Source organism: Cervus elaphus, chromosome 5 (assembly GCF_910594005.1).
Source record: "Cervus elaphus chromosome 5, mCerEla1.1, whole genome shotgun sequence".
In the NCBI taxonomy this organism is placed as follows: Eukaryota; Metazoa; Chordata; class Mammalia; order Artiodactyla; family Cervidae; genus Cervus; species Cervus elaphus.
The window spans coordinates 7173094-7191600 of NC_057819.1; the positions used below are offsets into that span (position 1 = coordinate 7173094).

At 51.0% G+C, this 18507-nt stretch overlaps 1 protein-coding gene across 6 annotated transcripts in view; it reads right to left on the reverse strand.

The window, feature by feature from the left end:
- Positions 1 to 355: 355 nt before the first annotated feature.
- The window catches only part of MYO18B (myosin XVIIIB), a 221852-nt gene continuing 203700 nt past the window's right edge, over positions 356 to 18507 (reverse strand). For 4 of the 6 annotated variants that reach the window (XM_043901502.1, XM_043901506.1, XM_043901501.1 and 1 more), the window contains exons 43-44: positions 2698 to 3895; positions 356 to 567 (exon numbers count right to left, since the gene is read on the reverse strand). In XM_043901502.1, the coding sequence (XP_043757437.1) occupies positions 2710 to 3895 (1186 nt within the window). In that variant the 3' untranslated portion in view covers positions 356 to 567; positions 2698 to 2709. The other 2 variants (XM_043901505.1, XM_043901504.1) reach the window with 2 other exon arrangements.

Genomic DNA, 18507 nt, shown 5'->3' on the forward strand with positions numbered 1-18507 from the left:
TGTTCATCAGAATTTCTTGAATGCCCATACACAGAATGGAGACACATAAATAGACAAGGGAAATAGGATAGAGATAAGCAAGGGAATTAGAGAAGAATGAAGAAAGAGCATTTGTTTCAATTTGATGAGTTTGATGTATCAGGGAAGACTTCCTGGAGGAGGTGACACCTGAGGGCTGAACTTGGCCAAGTGAAGAGGATCAAGGCCACTGTGTGTAAATATGGAGGAACAGAAACACCAGTATGCACCCAAAACTATAAATAGTTTGTGTTGGTTCCCTACTACCTCAAGCTGCACCCCATCAACCCTCCAGAGTCCCAGGTAATGTGATCATAGAATAGAGAGACAGCACAGATTCCAAGGAGCCAACGCTTTATTGGGTACAGACCTAGCACGCTGGGAGCCCTACATCCCTCGGGATGTGCCGCGGCTGGGCCCCCTGGCCTTTCGAGGGCAGCCACACTGGCTGTGGACCTGGGGCCCCCAGGGAGGCCTGGCCAATCTTTGTCTCTTTCTCCAGACAGTTGTGGAATCGGGAAGTCTTCAAGGGCAGTGTGTCCCAGGAAGCTGGAAACAAAGGCAGATCAGAGCTGAGAACTGGGGCCCGAGGCGTGTGTTTTGTTGGGTGGAAGCCCTGGAGCCCACATTCCCAGGTGGTGTCACAGAAGCAACGATGCCAGGAGGCATGAGTGTGGAGCGGGGGCAGCAGGGAAACGAGTGGAGGGCACCCGAGACACAGATGCGGGAGGGCCACCACTGCCGAGCGCAGGTACCCGGCACGCACCTCGGCCAGCGAGTGCTGGCTCTGGGCTGGGGTCTTTCATTCGCGTCCCACTCACAGTGCTACTGAGGGGAGCTGGGGTCACTACTCCCATTTTCCAGCTGAGAACACAGACGCTCAGCAAGGTCTCATCATGTGGATGTTACAGGGAAGACCTGAGCTCTGGGGGCTGAGTGGTTCCGAATCCTATAACACACTTGCGTCTCAGGCAACAGGGCTGTACTGTCAGCTCCCAACACCCGCGTGCAAGTCAAAGGTGGAGGAGGGTTTTAGGCAGGCGCTCCATTATCACAGAGAGCATTGCTGGAAGGGGAGAAGAGGAGCTGAGCTTTAAAAAGAAAAAAAAAAAAATGGCAGAGACAAGATGTTCTGTGAGGATGTCTGCTAAGGGCTGCTCCGCTTCTGGACGTGTGCCCTTTACTTGGCCTTTGAAACCGAGTTCTGTGTCCCCGAGAGCATAATAATGTAAATGAACATCAGATCTTTCCTTGGTAATTGAGAGCAGAGAGAGAGGCCATGTTAAGTCAAATTAATTTGCTCTGATACCATCCAAAGCCCATCTCCACAATGGCTTTTTGATGGGCTGAGGGTGACTCCCGAAGTGGCAGGACGTGTGGCTCGTTTGGGTCCAGGAAGGAGGCAGGTGTGGGTTGAGCACCACGTGCGGCCACTCGACCACCTGAGCCTCCGGCCGCTGCAGTTCCGACGTTCAGTGACTCGGAGACGGCAACCGGGCTGTGGGTTGGCAGCGTGCCTGACCCCGGAGGGAGGTGCTTACTCCTCCCGGCCGGCCTGATGGGGCTTCCCATTTCAGTCAGGGGCCATCAATTCTGAAACACGCCCTGAGAGGGGTAGTGAGGGGCCAGCCTGGCCTCGGGGCAACGAGCACCAGACGGGGAGTCAGTGTGGCTGGGCTGGTGGCAGACTCACTGGGTGACCTTGATCTTGAGGTCTTCTCCCCCTTTTCCTAGAGCGAGGCTGGGGTCCATGAGTTCCAGCCCCCAGTGAGATGTATGGTTCTGAGGTCTGCCTCGGTTTGCCCTTGATAGAGGCCACCCCTTTAAAGACCCAGCTCCGTCAGTGTGCCTCTGAGCCGACTCACAAAGAGGCCTGGAGCATACGCCTAAGAAAAGACGACAGCAACAAAAATGCGGACTCTGTGGAGTTTCGAGTCCCAGTTCTGCCTGGGTGAGTCTGTACAAGTGCCTTAACCTGTGTGATCCTGTCTGCCAACCTGCAGGACAGGGATAAATCATACTTACACTCTCGGGGGTACCGTGGGCACCAAATGACCACCTGATAAACAAACTCAGCAAACGTGAGCCGCTGCTAGCAGTGAGGACGTCTTCCTGCCGCTGCTGTGAAGTGCCAGGATCAGGCGCAGACCGGGACCTCTGCACTTGTCCCCCCGCCCCCTTCTCAGGCCCCAGTTTCTCTTTACACACTTAGAGCAAGGGCTGGACTTTGCTCGTGTCAAGGCCTCTTCCCACCTCCCACCCGGGCTCTCCCCTCACTGTGTGGACAGACGCCTTCCCGGCTCACGCAGCGCCAGGTGAACCGGGCGCTGGGGAGAGAACAAGGCAAGGGTGGGGAGACTTTAAGAGCCGGGGGCCACCTTACAGCATCTGCCCACCCCACCCCACCGGACCCTCAGGCTTCCTAGCTGTATTTCAAGGAGCAGAGAATCCAGTGGCTCCCAGGGAGGGCTTCTAAGTTGTGCCTCTATCAGCAACACTATTTGCATAAATAGTAACAGTATTTCCGTGAAAATCTCTAAAACCCCTCCTCTCTAGAGAAATGAGTCATACCATTACCGGCAGTGGCAGCAACTGGTTGCATCCAGGCTGTCAGACTAAGTGGACCTCCTGGTTTCATCCCCCCCCCCCCCGGAGGGCCGGCCCGCCTGTCGCTGTTACCTGAGCTGGTTCCTACTTCTGCAGGTACTTCTTCATGATGCTCTCCACGTCCTCCTCTTTCCTCCCTGCGCCCGGCTCTCTGTTCTCGGGGGATGCCCGCTCGCCGCCGTCGCCCTCCAGCCTGGGGGCTCTCGGCCGACTCTTGATGCTGTCGGCGCTTTTGAAGGACACGATGGAGCTGGAGGAGGACGATGAATCGGAGAGGTGAGCGGGGTCCTCCCTGGACTCCGGACTCCTTTTCAAAACGGTGCCGATCCCGGAGACAAAGCCCCGGTCGGGCTCTTCTGTCGCAAAGCGGACGCTCGAATGCTGTGAACTGTCTCGCCCATCTTTTGCCGCTCGGGCCAAGGACGTGGGCGTCTCGGGCTTCCGGATGGCCGGCAGGAAGTCATCGAAATCCACTTTGGTCTTGCGTTCGTAGTTGAGGCTTGGGACCTTCCAGCTGAATGGGTCGCTGCCCAGGGGGTCCCCCATCAGGTGCGCGAACTGGCGGTTCTGGAAGACGAGAGGCTCCTTGCCGAGGTCCGGACAGCCCGCGTCGTCCACCGAGGACTCCAGACAGCGCCTCCGCGGGCGCAGCGTGGGAGACGAGAGCAGGTCCCTGCGCACGGCCCCCGGGGAGCTGGGCGTCCTCCGCGAGCTGGGGCCCGACTCCAGGAGGGACTCACAGGAGCTGAAGCGGGTCTTCAACTTCTCGGGGGGCGGGCTGGGGTTCCCCACGCTCTGCGAGGAGATGCACTTGAGGCTGGTGGACCGTGGGAGACTGGCCGACACATCCAGGGGTGAGCCGGCCCCGGCTCTCAGCGCCAGGGCGCCCTCGTCGCTGCCCGCCCGGGCCCTCCTCAGCGTGGACGCCCCGGTGGTCTGGTAGATGGGGAGCGTGGGCCAGTCCTCCAGGCCTAGCGGCGATCCCCGCCCTCTTTGTGCTCTCTGCCTCCGGAGCCCTTCCACGAACTCCGACAAGGCGGCCGACGGGCTGGGCAGCTTGTCCCGCGGTAGCGGGGACGCATCTCCACTCTGGGAAGACGGGGAGGGCGGTGCGCCCGGCCTCTCGGGGGCCTTTCTTTGGACACCGCACTCTTCGCCATCTCCGAAGTGGCTGTACATTCCCCGGCGGCGGGAGAGCGGGGACATGGCCTTGTCCCCCGAGGTCCTGCTGCGGACGTCCCGGGCCCCATCGCCGGCCTCCTCCTGGGTCCTGCGCCAAGAATAGAAGCATGGTCAGCGCACACGGTGCCAGCCGTACTATCCGTGCCATCGGTTCTGGAGCGCAGGCGCTAATTCTGTTTCACTTTGGAAACGCGTTCCCGTCCCCGCCGCGCTCTCCAACGAACCACGTGCTCTAATGGGCAAACTCCAGCCACAAGTGATTTCTCATTGCTTTCTGAAATGCAATTTCTGTCTATAATTAAACCCAGCTAAATACATTTGAACAGATTAAAACTGCAGCTCTGATGGATGACTTAGACGGAGGACGCATCACACATGACATGAAGGACCTGCCATCCCATAGCCTGCCGGGAAACAGGTAAATTGCTTCTTGAAGACTCAAGGGGGACCCACTGGAGGTTATTTTCTTATTTAGGGTCAAGCCCGGAGGACAACCCCACAGAGCAGAGCTCGGGAGAGCCAGTGACCCGAATATGCGTCTGAATGAGGTGCTGTAAGGCTCCCAACTGTTTCATGGAAGGAGGGTGGGCAGGGGAAAGGAAAAAAAAAAGTTCCTTCAAAAGGGAAAAATTTACATGAAATCAACTTGAAACCAACACTACACAGGAGAGAGGACAGACGCCTTCTATTCTGGGACTGCCAGGCAGAGGCATTTCGCAGCTGCAGCCAACACTGCTCTGCCTCTGAGAAGTGGAAATCTTGGCAGTGAGACCAAATCACAGCCTGTAAAGTGAAGGGCGGGCCTTAAAAGCCAGAGACTGGAGTCCATCAACCGGTCCTTTAACGAACAAAATCTGTTTGTCCTCCCTGTAAGACAAACCACCTCCTTCTCACCCACCAGCAAAGTTGTAATTTACAAAAAGCAAAAAGGGGCATGAAACCTCGGTGTGGGCCTAGGGTCAGTGTGGGCCTGGGGGCCCGGGCCAGGCTCAGCCTGAGGTGGGGGTGGGGTGTTGATGCAGGTCTCTGCTTGTGGCTCTGTCACCAGGAGAATGACTACAGAGGAGTCAGCACCTACACATAAAGGCTGGAATCGTGGAACCAGCCCTGGACCTAGTGCCTGGCACCTGGCTCCTCAAATAATGCTTAACAATTATGCTGAGTGATTAATAATCAATAATCAATGGCAATTACTCATCAATAATTAGCCGTTAGTGCTCATTACGATTACTACTGATAACCTCTGGCTCTCTGGAGCCTCACCACCCCCCCCCCCCCACGGTGCCCCATGAAAGCCTCACGGGAGGTCCCAGGAGGATGGACAGGACAGTGCACGGGTGGGAGAGCCGGCGTCTCATCGCTCCTGGGAGAGGCTCCAACAAAAGCCACACCGTTTGCCCAGAGCAGCTGCTCCCTGCCCTTTCTTGCCCGTCACCTTCCATCTCCATCGCAGCTGGACATGGGCCAGGCAGGGAGCTGGAGCGCTGCGGTGTGATCACCTGCAGGGCTGTTTGTCAACATCATCCCTTTGGAGCCGCTCCCCTCGTACACGGCAAGGTGGCACATTCACATCCCTTTCTTTCTCTCTCTTTTTAATAAACAGCTTGGAGCTGCCAGGGGCAGTGGGCTGCTGCAGAGCTGACAAAAGTCATTTCCGTCCTGTCTTGGCTCTGAAGGGAGGCAGGCGTGATGAATGTGTCCTGGGCGCTCGGTCTCCGCCGCCGCCTGCCACGTGGGGATGGCAGCACCCGGGGCACCTGCCGCTGAATCTCCTGTGACTGTGCCATCCCACTGGCCCCAGCTCCCCTTGAGAGTGCAGCCTGTGTGTGCTGGTGCCCGAGCCCAGAGGACACAGGCTCTCCTGGTGGGAACCAAGGGCGATATCCACAAAGCCACGTGGGACCCACCTGGCTGTCACTAGATGCTGATCTCAGAGCTCTGCCCAGGGGCCCAGGGGTCGGTGTCGTGGGGCTGGGGTAGGTGGGGTTCCACCTTCTGCAGTGGTCTGGCTGGTGCCTCCAGAGCCTCAGCTGGTGGGTTTCAAACTAGAACACAGGCCCAGTAGTGTAGACTTCGGCGGGGGTGGGGAGGAGAGTGGGGACGGGGTGAGGAGTGCAAGTGAGGGTAGAGAGAGAAAGACTGGAAGGGCGGCAGGAGAAGGAAAGACAGACGCCTTGTCTTGGCTGAGTGCTGCCTCCTGGGTTTAGCATTCAGAAATCCACCCCATCTCTGCAGCATCTTTTTCTACTTCCTGTCTGCTCTGCCACTCCAAGGGAGAAGTGTGTTGTGTCCCCTCCTCTCTGTGTGGGGGCCACAGAACTGAATCTGAATCCAGATGCCCTCTTGCAGGTGTCAGGGTGAGAGTCGCAGCTCTGCTGCCTGGGGCGGGGTGACACTCTCCGTCCTGCCCTGGCTCTGGACACTTCAGACACACCCTGGGAAGTCTCATTTCCCCCCAGCTGTCCTCCTGGGACAACTCAGCTCAGATGGAGCAACCTTCCACCGGCATCGCATGATGGATGGATGGCGGCTAATCAAGATGTCACTGTGCCTGCCTCCCACAGCCTTGGCCAGGGCAAGAGGTGATGGATAGGAGCTGCTCTGAGCCACTGGGAGACGGGTGTGGACATGAGCTGGACGGGGCACTGTGATCTCTAAGAAGGGACTCCAGAAACATGGTGGGAACTTCTGCATCTGCCCCTTGGTCTGTCCAAAGAGGAAGAGGCTTCTCACATACCTGCCTGATAAGGAGCCAGCAGGCAGGTTCTTGGGCCTCCAGCTGCACGGGGGCCAGGCGGGGCCCCTAACGGTTGCCCCTGGCCAAGCACCTACTGTGTGCCAGGTGCTGTGCAAATGGATACAGCTGAGAACAAGCAGATGGGCCACCTGCCTGCATGGAGCTGACCACCACGTCCATTGTAACCTCGAGGGCCACACTGGGGGTAGCAGTCGTGGCTCTGGGTACAGTGAGGCGGAGTGGCCATGGCAAGCACACACAGTTGGGAGTGGCAGAGATGGGGTTCCAACCCCTTGGCAGGCAGCACCCTTCTCTGGGAACTTCCTCTGGACTCTACGGTGATACAGGCTTAACACTGTCTCTTTGACGTCACCTTGCCCAGGTAACATCTGTCCCTTGGAGTCTAGTTTGCTTCTGCCACCCACTGGCCTTGGGACAGTCACCTAACTTCTCTAGGCCTCAGTTTCTTCAGCTGTGTGATGGGATGAAACCAGGTCAACCTGGCAATGATGCAGAAATAAGAACTACAGGAGGATAAGTGTTTTCGTCTGTTGCATTCACTACTTTACCCCTGTGCCTAGAACAGGGTCCTGACACACAGTAGGTGTTCAATAAACATATGTTCAGTGAATGAGTGATGTGGCAGTGCTCTGGCCCATAGGAGGTGCTCACTAAGTATGGGCGCACAGTAGGCATCTTATGAATGTCAATTAAGTGCACTGATGAACGAAACAATATATGTGAACACTGGAGCTTTGTAGTATCGTTTGAGGTTGGAGTCTGATTCATCCAATTCCATCTGTCTTTCTCAAGACTTCTTTGGTTGTTTGAGGTCTTTTTGTGTTTCCATATAAATTAAAATTTTTTTGCTCTAGTTCTGTGACAAACGCCACTGGGAGTCTGATAGGGAGTGCAATGAATCTGTGGATTGCCTTGGGTGGTACAGTCATTTTGACAATATTGACTCTTCCAGTCCAAGAACATGATATATCTTTCCATCTGTTTGTGTTCCCTTCAATTTCTTTCATCAGCATGTCATAGTTTTCAGAGCAGAGGGCTTCTGTCTCCTTAGGTAGGTTCATTGCTAGGTACTTCATTCCTTTTGATGTGATGGTAAATGGGATTGTCCCCTTAATTTCTCTTTCTGATCTTTTGTTGTCAGTGTATAGGAATGCAAGAGATTTCTGGGTGTTAATTTTGTATCCTGCAAGTTTACTGAATTCATTGATAAAGTCTAGTAGTTTTCTGGTAGCGCCTGTAGGATTTTCCACGTATAGTATCATGCCATCTGCAAACATTGACAGTTTCACTTCTTCTTTTCCAGTTTGGATTCCTTTTATTTCTTTTCCTGTAAGTACTGGTGACTCAAATTTATGAAGGCTTATTAGAAAAGTCAGGATATGATCATGCAAAAATGCTTGAATTTCTAACATTAGAACATTACAACATTCCTGTTTGTAACCCAGGAGGCTAAGAATCCAGGCTTTGGGAAGCAGACGCGTGGGTTCAGATCTTGGCTCTGTCCCTCCCTTGCCATGTACCCTGTGAAGCCTGGCTGTGAGGGTGGGCACCATGACCCTGCCGAACTTCAGAGATTATGGACATCATTGGGACAATCAGTACAACTGAGCAAGGCCCACAGATGCCTTTGCCTGCCCCCAGCTCTTCATGGGAGGTGGACCCTGGTGCAACTGAACTTGCATACATTTCCCATTCATTTCAAAACATTACTACTCATGAATACATGCCTAACATCCTCATGATTGCTTTTCAGTTAATGGCCCCTCCCATCAGGGCTACAGAAGGCCCTGGACTGAGGGCAGATGTTCAAGAATGAGCAATTCCTGGGACTTCCCTGGTGGTCCAGTGGCTAAGAATCCACCCCGCAATGCAGGAGATGGGGTTCAATCCCTGGGTGGGGAATGAAGATCCCACGCGCTGTGGAGCTGCAGAGCCCGTGCATCACAACAGAAGATCCTACATGACCCAACCCACGAGCGGCAACTCAGGCCTGACACAGCCACGTAAATATATTTATTTAAAAATTATTTTAAAAAAGAATAAGCAGTTCCTATGTCCGAGCCTGCTCTGAGTAGCACAGGAAAGGGGTGAGGCTACTCAGGTCTGTTCAACCTCAGAGCTAGCCAGCTGCTGAGACACGGGTCTGGTTCAGGCCACACCTTCCCCTGCCAGGCCGTCCTGTGACCACAGCTCCCTCGTTCCTCCTCTGGTGCCAACCATGGAGGAGATGCTCCAGGAACACTGGGTGAAGAATAAAAAGGCATATCCTTTCATCTCGTCAGGATCTGGATGATCAGCCCACCTTGCAGATGAGGAAACTGAGGCTCACCGGGGAGAAGCTATCTGCTCGAGGCTCACGCTGCTCAGTGGCAGAGCTGGGATCTGAACAGGGCTGGCCAGATCTGACACCCTTGCTCTGCCCTTTACAACATCACACGCCCTGGGCGTAGAAAGCTAGGAGGAAACTGCAAGCAGCTGAACTCATATCTACACACATACACTGTCCAAAATCTACTGAGATACAGTGACCAAACATCATGAGGCTCAAGTCAGGGAGATGCTGGCTTCACCGGCATTAGAACAATCACACAGCAAAAATCAGACTCTCCAGGTCTGAGTCGGAGCAGAGCCTGGGCCAGCAGTAGCTACAGGAAACTCGATACAGATTTAATGACCCCATGAATCATCCCCAGAGACATACTGTCACCCCCATTCTTCATTCACACCCTGAAATTAAAGAGGAAATTAAAAATGTATTGATGTTCTTTAACAGTGAGGCCTGGACGGGAAACCAGATGTCCTTTGAAGATGGCCTGAAGGTTCCATAATCGAGTCCCACATAGAAACTGATGGTTTGTAAGAGAAGCCGGCACGGCGCTCAGACCGTGCCTGACATGGCAGAAAACTCGACACATTTATTAGGCCCCTACAGTGTGCATGGGAATTCTGCATCACAGGAGTATGTTGTGCCTTTAGGCTTTGCAGACGTTATTCGATTTTCTCTCCATGACAGCCCTCTAAGTCAGCTACTAATAACCTTCCTATTTCACAAAAGGGCTCAAGAAGGATGAGCAAGTTGTCACAGAGTAAATGGGAGAATGTGGATTTGAATCCAGCTTGGGGAACACGGGTCCTGACTGCTCTGCCCTACCGTTCATTACTGTTGACTGTTTGTTTCACAGAGGGGGAAACTGAGGGTCAGAGAGGCAGATGGAGAGGAAGGAGCAGAGCTGAGGCTCCTACCTTGATCTGACTGACTCTATACAACATTCAGCTAAGCTCCTCACAGGAGAGGACGGGCTGCCTTAGCCTTTCAGAGCCATACTGAAGGGTGGATGCTGCATCAACCCTTGAAGAAGGGGCAGCAGTGCAAGAAGCTCCAGGAACACCGTGAACTGTGGACTGGAAATGCTACAGGAGGCTGGCAAGTGACAGGGAGGGCCCGGGGCTGGAGGGCACAGTCTTTCTGGAGGTGGGGTGCAGTCAGGCTTCCAGAAGAGGGTAGGATCTGGGAGGGGGTGATGCTGAGGAAGACACTCCAAGGAGAAGAAAGTCCCTCCTACCAGCTAGTAGCTTGTTCACTGGTTTCTGCAAAACCCTGGACCAGTAGGGCTGGTGTCTACATTTCATAGGCAGAGGCATGAAGGCTTAGAAAGCCCCTCGGCTGAAAGGGAAGACTGAAAAAAAAAAGTCTGAGCCCAAAGAATTGATGTCTTTGAACTGTGGTGCTGGAGAAGACTCTTGAGAGTCCCCTGGACAGCACGGAGATTGAACCAGTCAATCCTAAAGGAAAGCAACCCTAAATATTCACTGGAAGGACTGACGCTGAAGCTGAAGCTCCCATACTTTGGCCACCTAATGTGAAGAGCCAACTCATTTGAAAAGACCCTGATGCTGGGAAAGACTGAGGGCAAGAGGAGGAGGGGAAGACAGAGGATGAGATGGTTGGATGGCATCACTGACTCAATGGACATGAGTTTGAGCAAACTCCGGGAGATGGTGAAGGACAGGGAAGCCTGGCGTGCTACAGTCCATGGAGTCACAAAGAGTCGGACGTGACTGAGCAACTGAACCACTGAGCAACTGAACAACGAGAAGCAAGGAGGATGCCATGGGTGTGGAACACTGAAGGAGACCTTGAGAGCAAGCAGAAGAGATGTGGAATACGCCACAGAGAGGCCCTCAACCTGGTTATTTCTGACCTGAAGGTGCAGAGACTTGAGTCGGGAAACAGACTCTGTAAATACACTGTATTCCTTATAGCAGAATGTTTTTATGAGACAAGACAATGCTTAAGCTTTGCTTGCCATTTTCTCTCATCTGAAGCAGGTGCTGAGTCCTTGACACTTAAAAAAAACTTGATCTGGTGGACTGCCCTCAGTGGACACCTGCCTGTGCATCTCCTGTAGGTGGACAGAATCTGCCACGTCTCACCCGCATGTTCTTACTGGCCAACCAGGTACTGGAACCCGGGAGTTTTGAACAGAGCTGCCATCAGAACCAGGCTTGACTCTCTACAGAAAAATAGTCTGTTTCAGTGGGAGTGGGGCAGTAGGGGAACCATTCTGGTTTAAACCAGACTAAAGGCTGGGGCTTCCCTGGCGGTTAAGACTGTGTGTGTGTGTCCACTGTAGAGGACATGGGTTCAATTCCTGGTCAAGGAACTAAGATCCACATGCCACGTGGTGCCACCAAAAAAAAAAAAAGAAAGAAAAAAGACTAATGGAAGATGTTAACAAGAGGGGAAACTGAGGGTAGAAAGACAGGGAAGGGGTGGATATGGGTGCTCTGTTCTTTCAGCTCAATTTTTCTTTAAGTCTAAACCTCCTCTAAAATATAAAGTCTGTTTTTCTTTTTTTGTAAAAAAAAAAAGAGAGAGAGAGAGACCCAAAGAAACAAAACAACATAATACAATGAGTGTCCTTAACAGGAGCCTTCTTTTTAAAAAACTATAGTGAGGGGACTTCCCTGGTGGTGCCGTGGCTAAGACTCCATGCTCCCAATGCAGGGGGCCTGGGATTCTATCCCTCGTCAGGAAACTAGATCCCACATGCTCCAACTAAGGGTTCACATGTGGCAACTAAAACCCAGTGCAGCCAAATAAATACATTTTTAAAGAACTTAAAGTACAGTGATACAACCTCAGAACAACTGGGTTCAGAACAATGTTGGGATCTTGGAGGATATTGTAGATTTGTTCATTTTCTTAGCGTTGAAAATGGTGCAGCAGTTTGGAAAAGTCCTTCTCTGTAGGATAAAGCTGTGAAATTATTTTAAGGAGAACTGGTATGATGTTTTCAACTTACTTTCATAGTGCTGGGGGATAAAATATGTGTTTTGATATAGACAGAAGTAGAGAGGAAGGTAAAGATAGAAATAAAATCAATATTAAAAAAATTATCAAATTAAGGTAGAGGCTAGCAGAGCTGACAGTGCCCAGTCCCCTCCATTGTTTAAAAAAGAAGGAAGAAAGAAAGGAAGGGGAGGGGGAGGGGGATAGGAAGGGACACTTTACCGGTGATTCTATTACCAATTTAAAAAAACCAAAAAGTAAATATTTCTGCTTGACTTTCAATGTTCAGCCCAAGTACAGCCACCTCCAGAAGTCTGTGCCCACCTCCCAAGCTGGGCTGGGGTCTCCTCTGATCCTCAGAGCCTTGTGTTTTCCTGTTCTCCGTCCTGTAACCGTTTGCTTACTTGTTTACAACTCTCAACAAGACTGTTAATTCTGAACTAGACTCTGTTTTTCTCCTCTGAATTCCCAGGATCTAGAAGAGCCCATCAAGGGAAGTTCGTGGAATGGGAAGAATGTAGGACTGGAGGAATAGAAGGATGAGAATGAAGAAAACAAGGGACAAAAGGCTCCATCTGCCTCATCTGGCAGGTTCATTCAGGCCCCGGCAGCCCCACTCACGGGTCAGTCAAAGCCAGTTCTCTGAGCTTAAAACCAAGAGATTCAAAACCAACCTCCAGTGCACAATCTAGAGGGAATTCTTCCTATGTTGAAACCCAATCCTGATCTCGTTTCTCCGGAATTTCATCCCCTTCAGAATTGAAAGGGAGCTGGAACCACATTTCCTTCCTGGAGAGACAGAGATGCAGAGAGCCTCCTGGGTCACAGTCTGAGACCGGAGAGCACCGGCTCTCAAACCTCAGCCTGCCCTTCAGACACAACCTCTACGATGTCCTGAAAGAACACACGGGGTGTGAAAAGTGATCAAGTTGGATCGGAGAGTCAACTTGGGTTCAACACAGTTAAGTAAATTCACAGTGCTTTCTTTTGGTTTCCAGGTACAGGCAATACCTCTGCTGAGTACCATACAATGGCAGTAACCACAGTCTCTGACTTTTAGCAGCACCCAGATTCCTCATAAATGCAGCTTTAAGTGAATGGAAGTTATCTGTCCATCCACCCCTCCTCCTTGCCGTTCAGAACCTTCTGTGGAGTGCTACGATGCCAGCTCCTGCTGACACTGAGGTGAAGGACCCTTGTGTTCAAGCAGCTGATACTCGAGAGGGGAAGGTGTGTATGAGTAGAGGGAAGTATGAATGACCCTTCATGTCTTTCTGGGCTCAGACACCAAGGAAGAAATATTTACTGAGTAAAAGGAGTAGAAAAGTCTGATTTTAGCAGATCACATCTAATTCTGGATGTGATCGTCCAGGTTCTATGAGAGAAAACCTCCTAAGAAAAAACAGAAAAGCTACATTTAAACATAAAGGCATCAGAGGGCTCAAACAATGGCCCTATCTAACACGGACTCTAACACAGAGCAGAAGTGAGGGTGGTGGTCGTCCTTGAGTAAGGAGGAGGTCATGACTGCAACGGATACCGGAAGGTGTCGGGGCACTAGCCATGGGCTGGTTTTGATTTGGGTAGTAATTATTAAGGTATGACCAAGTTTTTAAAATTTTATACAGACACAGTTTTCGGTATGTATGTTTGCATAGGCTGGCTTAATGAAAGTTTAGCTCAGAGAACCACAGATTCTACAAGAATGTTCTGAACAGTCAATGATCAAGCCAAACGGTTTTACACCAACTTGCATCTAACTTAGGTGAGCCTCAAAATTCCTGAAGGATTCGCAGATCTACCAAAGACCCAGAGCTCTAGACAGAAAACACCCCTCCTTCCCACAGAAGCCTGTCCAAGAGTGATGCTGGCTCCAAGCATGAACCCCAGACAGACAGAGGCTTCTCCTGCTCCTCACTTGCTCAGGCCTTGGGTCCACGGATAGTATGTTCGCATTGAACATTTCCACATCTTACCCGCTAATCTTCTTAATGCTGATAAAACTGAAAAGCACTCTTTTGTCCCAGGAAGACATAAAACCATTTTCATGAGAGACTCATTCATTAGGTACATTCAGGATGGATTAAAGTGATCCTGAGCGCAGGTTCTAAGAACGCAGAGACCAGTAAATAAATGTGCTATTGAAATAAGATTAGCAGTCAATGCTTAACCTACTTTGAGAACAAGCTGTTTTCAATGCCAAGTAGCCTCCATTCACATTTACATAATTAATGAACTAATTACAAACGAGTCTTATCTAATCATTTAAGCAGGTCTCACGTGACCCAGCCTTGGCCCCACTTCTGCAGTAGAGTAATTGCACTTCCTTGAGAGTAATACAACTTTATTTTAAAACAATACCCTATAATTTAGACCTTTTTACTGACTCAAGCCAGCCTTATCCCACATAAAAGTCAGTGGGGGCTGATCAAAGGAGGATGGTGGTGTCTAAATTTATTGCTTTTAAGCGAAGAACCACAAGCCAAGAGTATGGGACTGCAAATGTTTACAGAAAGCACATTTTTTCCCTGAAAAAGGAAAAGTCGTAACGCTGCCTTTTAGCCAAACGAAAAGCAGTTGTGTTAAATCGGTACCAAAGCAAATGATACATACAACAGTAATTAGCTAAGATTACACAGTAATTAAAATCACGATGATTATGTGAGTGAGAATAATTTATACAATAATCTCCACGCTCACACTGCAATATGGTACTAGTCCAATAGCAACAGAGCAGAGCCATGTTTGGTGATAAATTCAAATCACAGCATCTCTAATTATGTGGTGATAGATCGCGGTCACTGAGATTTAGGGATAAACAAAGTCTCTGACCAGGACACACACGGTTCTGTTTGGATGTCCCAAGGCCACCAAATGGGGATCCCAAACGCTAGAACCCTTCCCTCTTCCCCCCACAGGGAGCCGCAGACCCTCAGGCTGCCCCACTGTTTTCCACTAACCCTGGTTCCACGCTGCCAACAACCTGCTCTGTTGCTCTGTGACACGACAGTTAACTCATCCGGCAGAGCCACCCTTGGCCAAAGACAGTCATAAACAATATGCAAAATTTCTTTTAAAAGGGCATGGCTGTGATCCAATAAAACTTTTACAAAAGCAGGTCAAGGGCCAGATTTTTTTTTTTTTTTTTTTACTGTGTGCAGTCATCGGCTGACTCCTGCTGTAGGTGACAGGAAGCCACTGAAACCAGATTTTCATTTGAGAGGCTGGAGTGCAGAGGAGGGACTAGAGGAGGGTGGGGTTGGAAGGGCTTTGCCAGAGTCTAGGGCAGAAATGATGGTGGCCTGGCTTCACGGTGTTGACAGTAAGGATGGAGAGAAGAAGGTCAAGAGTATTTGCCCGAAGCGCGGAGGTGCAGAATAAACAAGATTTAGGGATCAGCGGACGACGGGGATGAGCGAGAGGGATGAGAGCCTCAGAGGGGTGGAGGGCTCCAGCGTGGGGGACGGGTGACAGGACCTCCACGTGATTCTGATGACACTGGTGGGGGAGAGGGAGGAGGCTCCCCTAGGACACACAGCGTTCAGATACCACAGAGAGAGCCAGGTGGCCAGCTTCTGAACTGCAGGCAGTTACACACGATATACATGTTTGCGACTTGGGAGAACATGAGTTGGAGGGCTAGATTTGGGGGTCACCCGTTTACAGTGAGGGGGTTAAAATCACAGGAGGATTGCCTGGGACCCGGTGGGCAGAAAAACAGGTGAAAGCAGCACCCTGGGATCCCCAGCAGATGGGGGGAGGGGCTGGGGTGGGAAGGAAAAAACCAGAAAAGAGAAGTTTGGGGAGCGCCAAGGAGCAGGAACACTTCCCTAGTGGCTCAGCAGTAGACAATCTGCCTTCAATGCAGGAGATGCAGGTTGGATCCCTGGGTCGGGAAGATCCCCAGAGAAGGGAATGGCAACCCACCCCAGTATTCTTGCCTGGGTAATCCCATGGACAGAGGAGCCTGGTGGGCTACAGTGCATGGGGGTCGCCAAGAGGGGGACACGACAGAATGACTGAACAGTAACAACAAAAGGAGCAGAAACAGCTAAAAGGCCAGGTGGGCAGGGGGTTCCAAGAAATGTCTAACGGGCCAGTGCAGCAGAGAAGTCCAGGAAAAGATCAAGACTGGAGCACATCCCTTGGTTTGTCCCTTGGGAAGCTGCTGACACGCTGAGAAATGTTTCAGTGTAGCCCCGGGCTCTGGGCTGGAGGAAACAGAGGCAGAAATGGGAGGGGAGTGAAGGCGCTGTGGACACCCCACTCTGGAGAAGCCTGGCTCCAAAGGGAGGAAACGGACTGCAGGGTGACGGGTGAGGATATAGTTAGGACGGAAGGACCCGAAGGTGTTTAGAACCCGCGGAGGAAGGGCAGCTGGAAATGCGGGGGCCGAGATTGTAGGAGCGAGCAGGCAGCGGGGTGCGGATTCCACTCGACCAAGACCGGATCTCATTTTCTGAGCCCAGAGGGAAGGTGGGGCAGACAGTGATCATTTATAGGTACCATTCTGAGGCCGCTGTTTTTCCTTTCAATGAACCAGGAGTTTAGGGTGTCTGCTCAGAGTGAGGAGTTGGAGCCAGAGGAAAGTCAGGATGGTTTGGAATAACTGTCCAGTAAAAGGAAAGAAAACAGGCCAGTGACAAGGCATCAGCGTCTACACAGCTGGTTCAGTTAATGCCTGTCTGTGCTTGGACCCTGCAGAGCCGTGTGAGTGACCAAGGCTGAGGTTCTGAGGGGCATGGGGGTCTGGATGAAAATGGGGCTTGGTCCCCTCTGGAAAGCCCAAGGTGCCGTGAGGACAGGGAGGGAGAGGAGAGAACCCTTTACTGGAACACTCTGCTGGCAGGGTGCTGGCCCAGAGGGCAGAAGGGAGAGGCGGGCACCCTGCAGGGCCGGGCGCTCCACGCCAGCCCTGGGCGCCCTGGCACCAGCTGCAGCCGGCCGTCAAAAGAGGCTCTGGAGCCAAGCCGGCTGCCACCACCAAGCCCATAAACTCCCTCCCCAGGGGCATGGAGGTAATTTAGTGTCTCCATCTCCAGAAGCTCCTGCATTTATCAGCAGCTTCATGACTCCTGGGCTGTAAATCATCAAGCTTTAGGCGTATTTCTCTTGAGTTGACGTCCTCTTATAAATAATACAAGGAATGCTTTTATTTTTTTGGCAGAAGACTGCGTTCTCCCTCTCTTCTGATTTTAGAGTGACCTTCTTTTTCAGTCAAATTTGGAAATGTCCCAGAGACTCGTTTGTTGAGCCCTGTGACAGGCCAGGTCATATGGGGGTGCGTACCACAGAGTTCCCGTTGTACTCTAACCCGCCTCCACCTCCTCAGCACAGAGAGCGCCTGGATGGCCTGGTAGCATCTGGTCAAGTTTAAAATGCAGATTCTCTCTGACGTAGAGAAGCATTTGCCCTGTGCAAGTGTGTGTGTGTGTGTGTGTTTAAAGGCTAACAGGTTAACAGGGCTTCCCAGGTGGCTCAGTGACAAAGAATCTGCCTGTCAGTTCAGGAGATGAAAGAGAGGAGGGTTCTATCCCTGGGTTAGGAAGATCCTCTGGAAGAGGAACTGGCAGCCCTCTCCAGTATTATTGCCTGAAAAATTCCATGGACAGAGGAGACTGGCGGGCTACAGTCCACGGGCTCACAAAGAGTTGGATGTGACTAAGCACACACACACAACAGGTTAATAGCAAATATCCTGAAATCAACTAAAAGTGAAACAAGAGTACAGTGTAATAAATCCATGGCATCATCTTAAGATGTTCTGCAGGAATTTAAAAGAATGAGATAGACTTATGTGAACTGACAGGGTGAGATCTCTAAAGTATATTATTGAGGGAAAGAAAGAAGCACTTTGAGAATTCAGATGCATACATTTAGGGCATGGCAACCCGCTTCAGTATTCTTGCCTGGAGAACCCTATGGACACATGGCCTGGTGGGCTACAGTTCAAAGGGTCACACAGAGTTGGACACAACTGAAATGGCTTCACACATACACACACACACAGAGGTACATATACATAATGTAGCATTGTATCACTTATGTGTTTTAAAAGCCCACAAATATGCTATGTATTTGCTACAAGTACATGTGTATTTATAAATACACAGAGAAAGACGTGGAAGGTACACACCGAACTGAAGACAGTGGATACCTTTCAGAAGGGAGGTGAGGTTGGGGTGGTGAGCAAGAGGACTGTAGCCTTCTCAGTTATATTCTAATAAAAGGGAGAAGTATTTAGAGATTATAAAGCTGGATGTCAAGGCACCTGAACTCTGGGTCAGTCTTCACTATAAGCTTAGGTAAGATAGTTCCCTCTGCAGACCTTAATTTTTCCCATTTATATAACGAGAGGATTGGACTAATAATAAATAATCTAATGGTCCCTTCTAACTCAGAAGTTCTAGAATCTTTAAACTCCAAAGAGTATGTTTATAGGTTAATAGGTTAATAAGGGCTCAAAATTTTCAAGGCTTAATGCCATGGAATCTGGCACTCAGTAGGCACTTAATAAATATCATTTGGATGGATGTTGAATACTGACCCTTATATAGTTTTAATGTTAATAACAGGCCAGCTCTTTGCCAGTAAACTTTGCCAGGTGAGTGATTCACCTGGATAAAAGTCGGAGTCATGGAAGCATGGC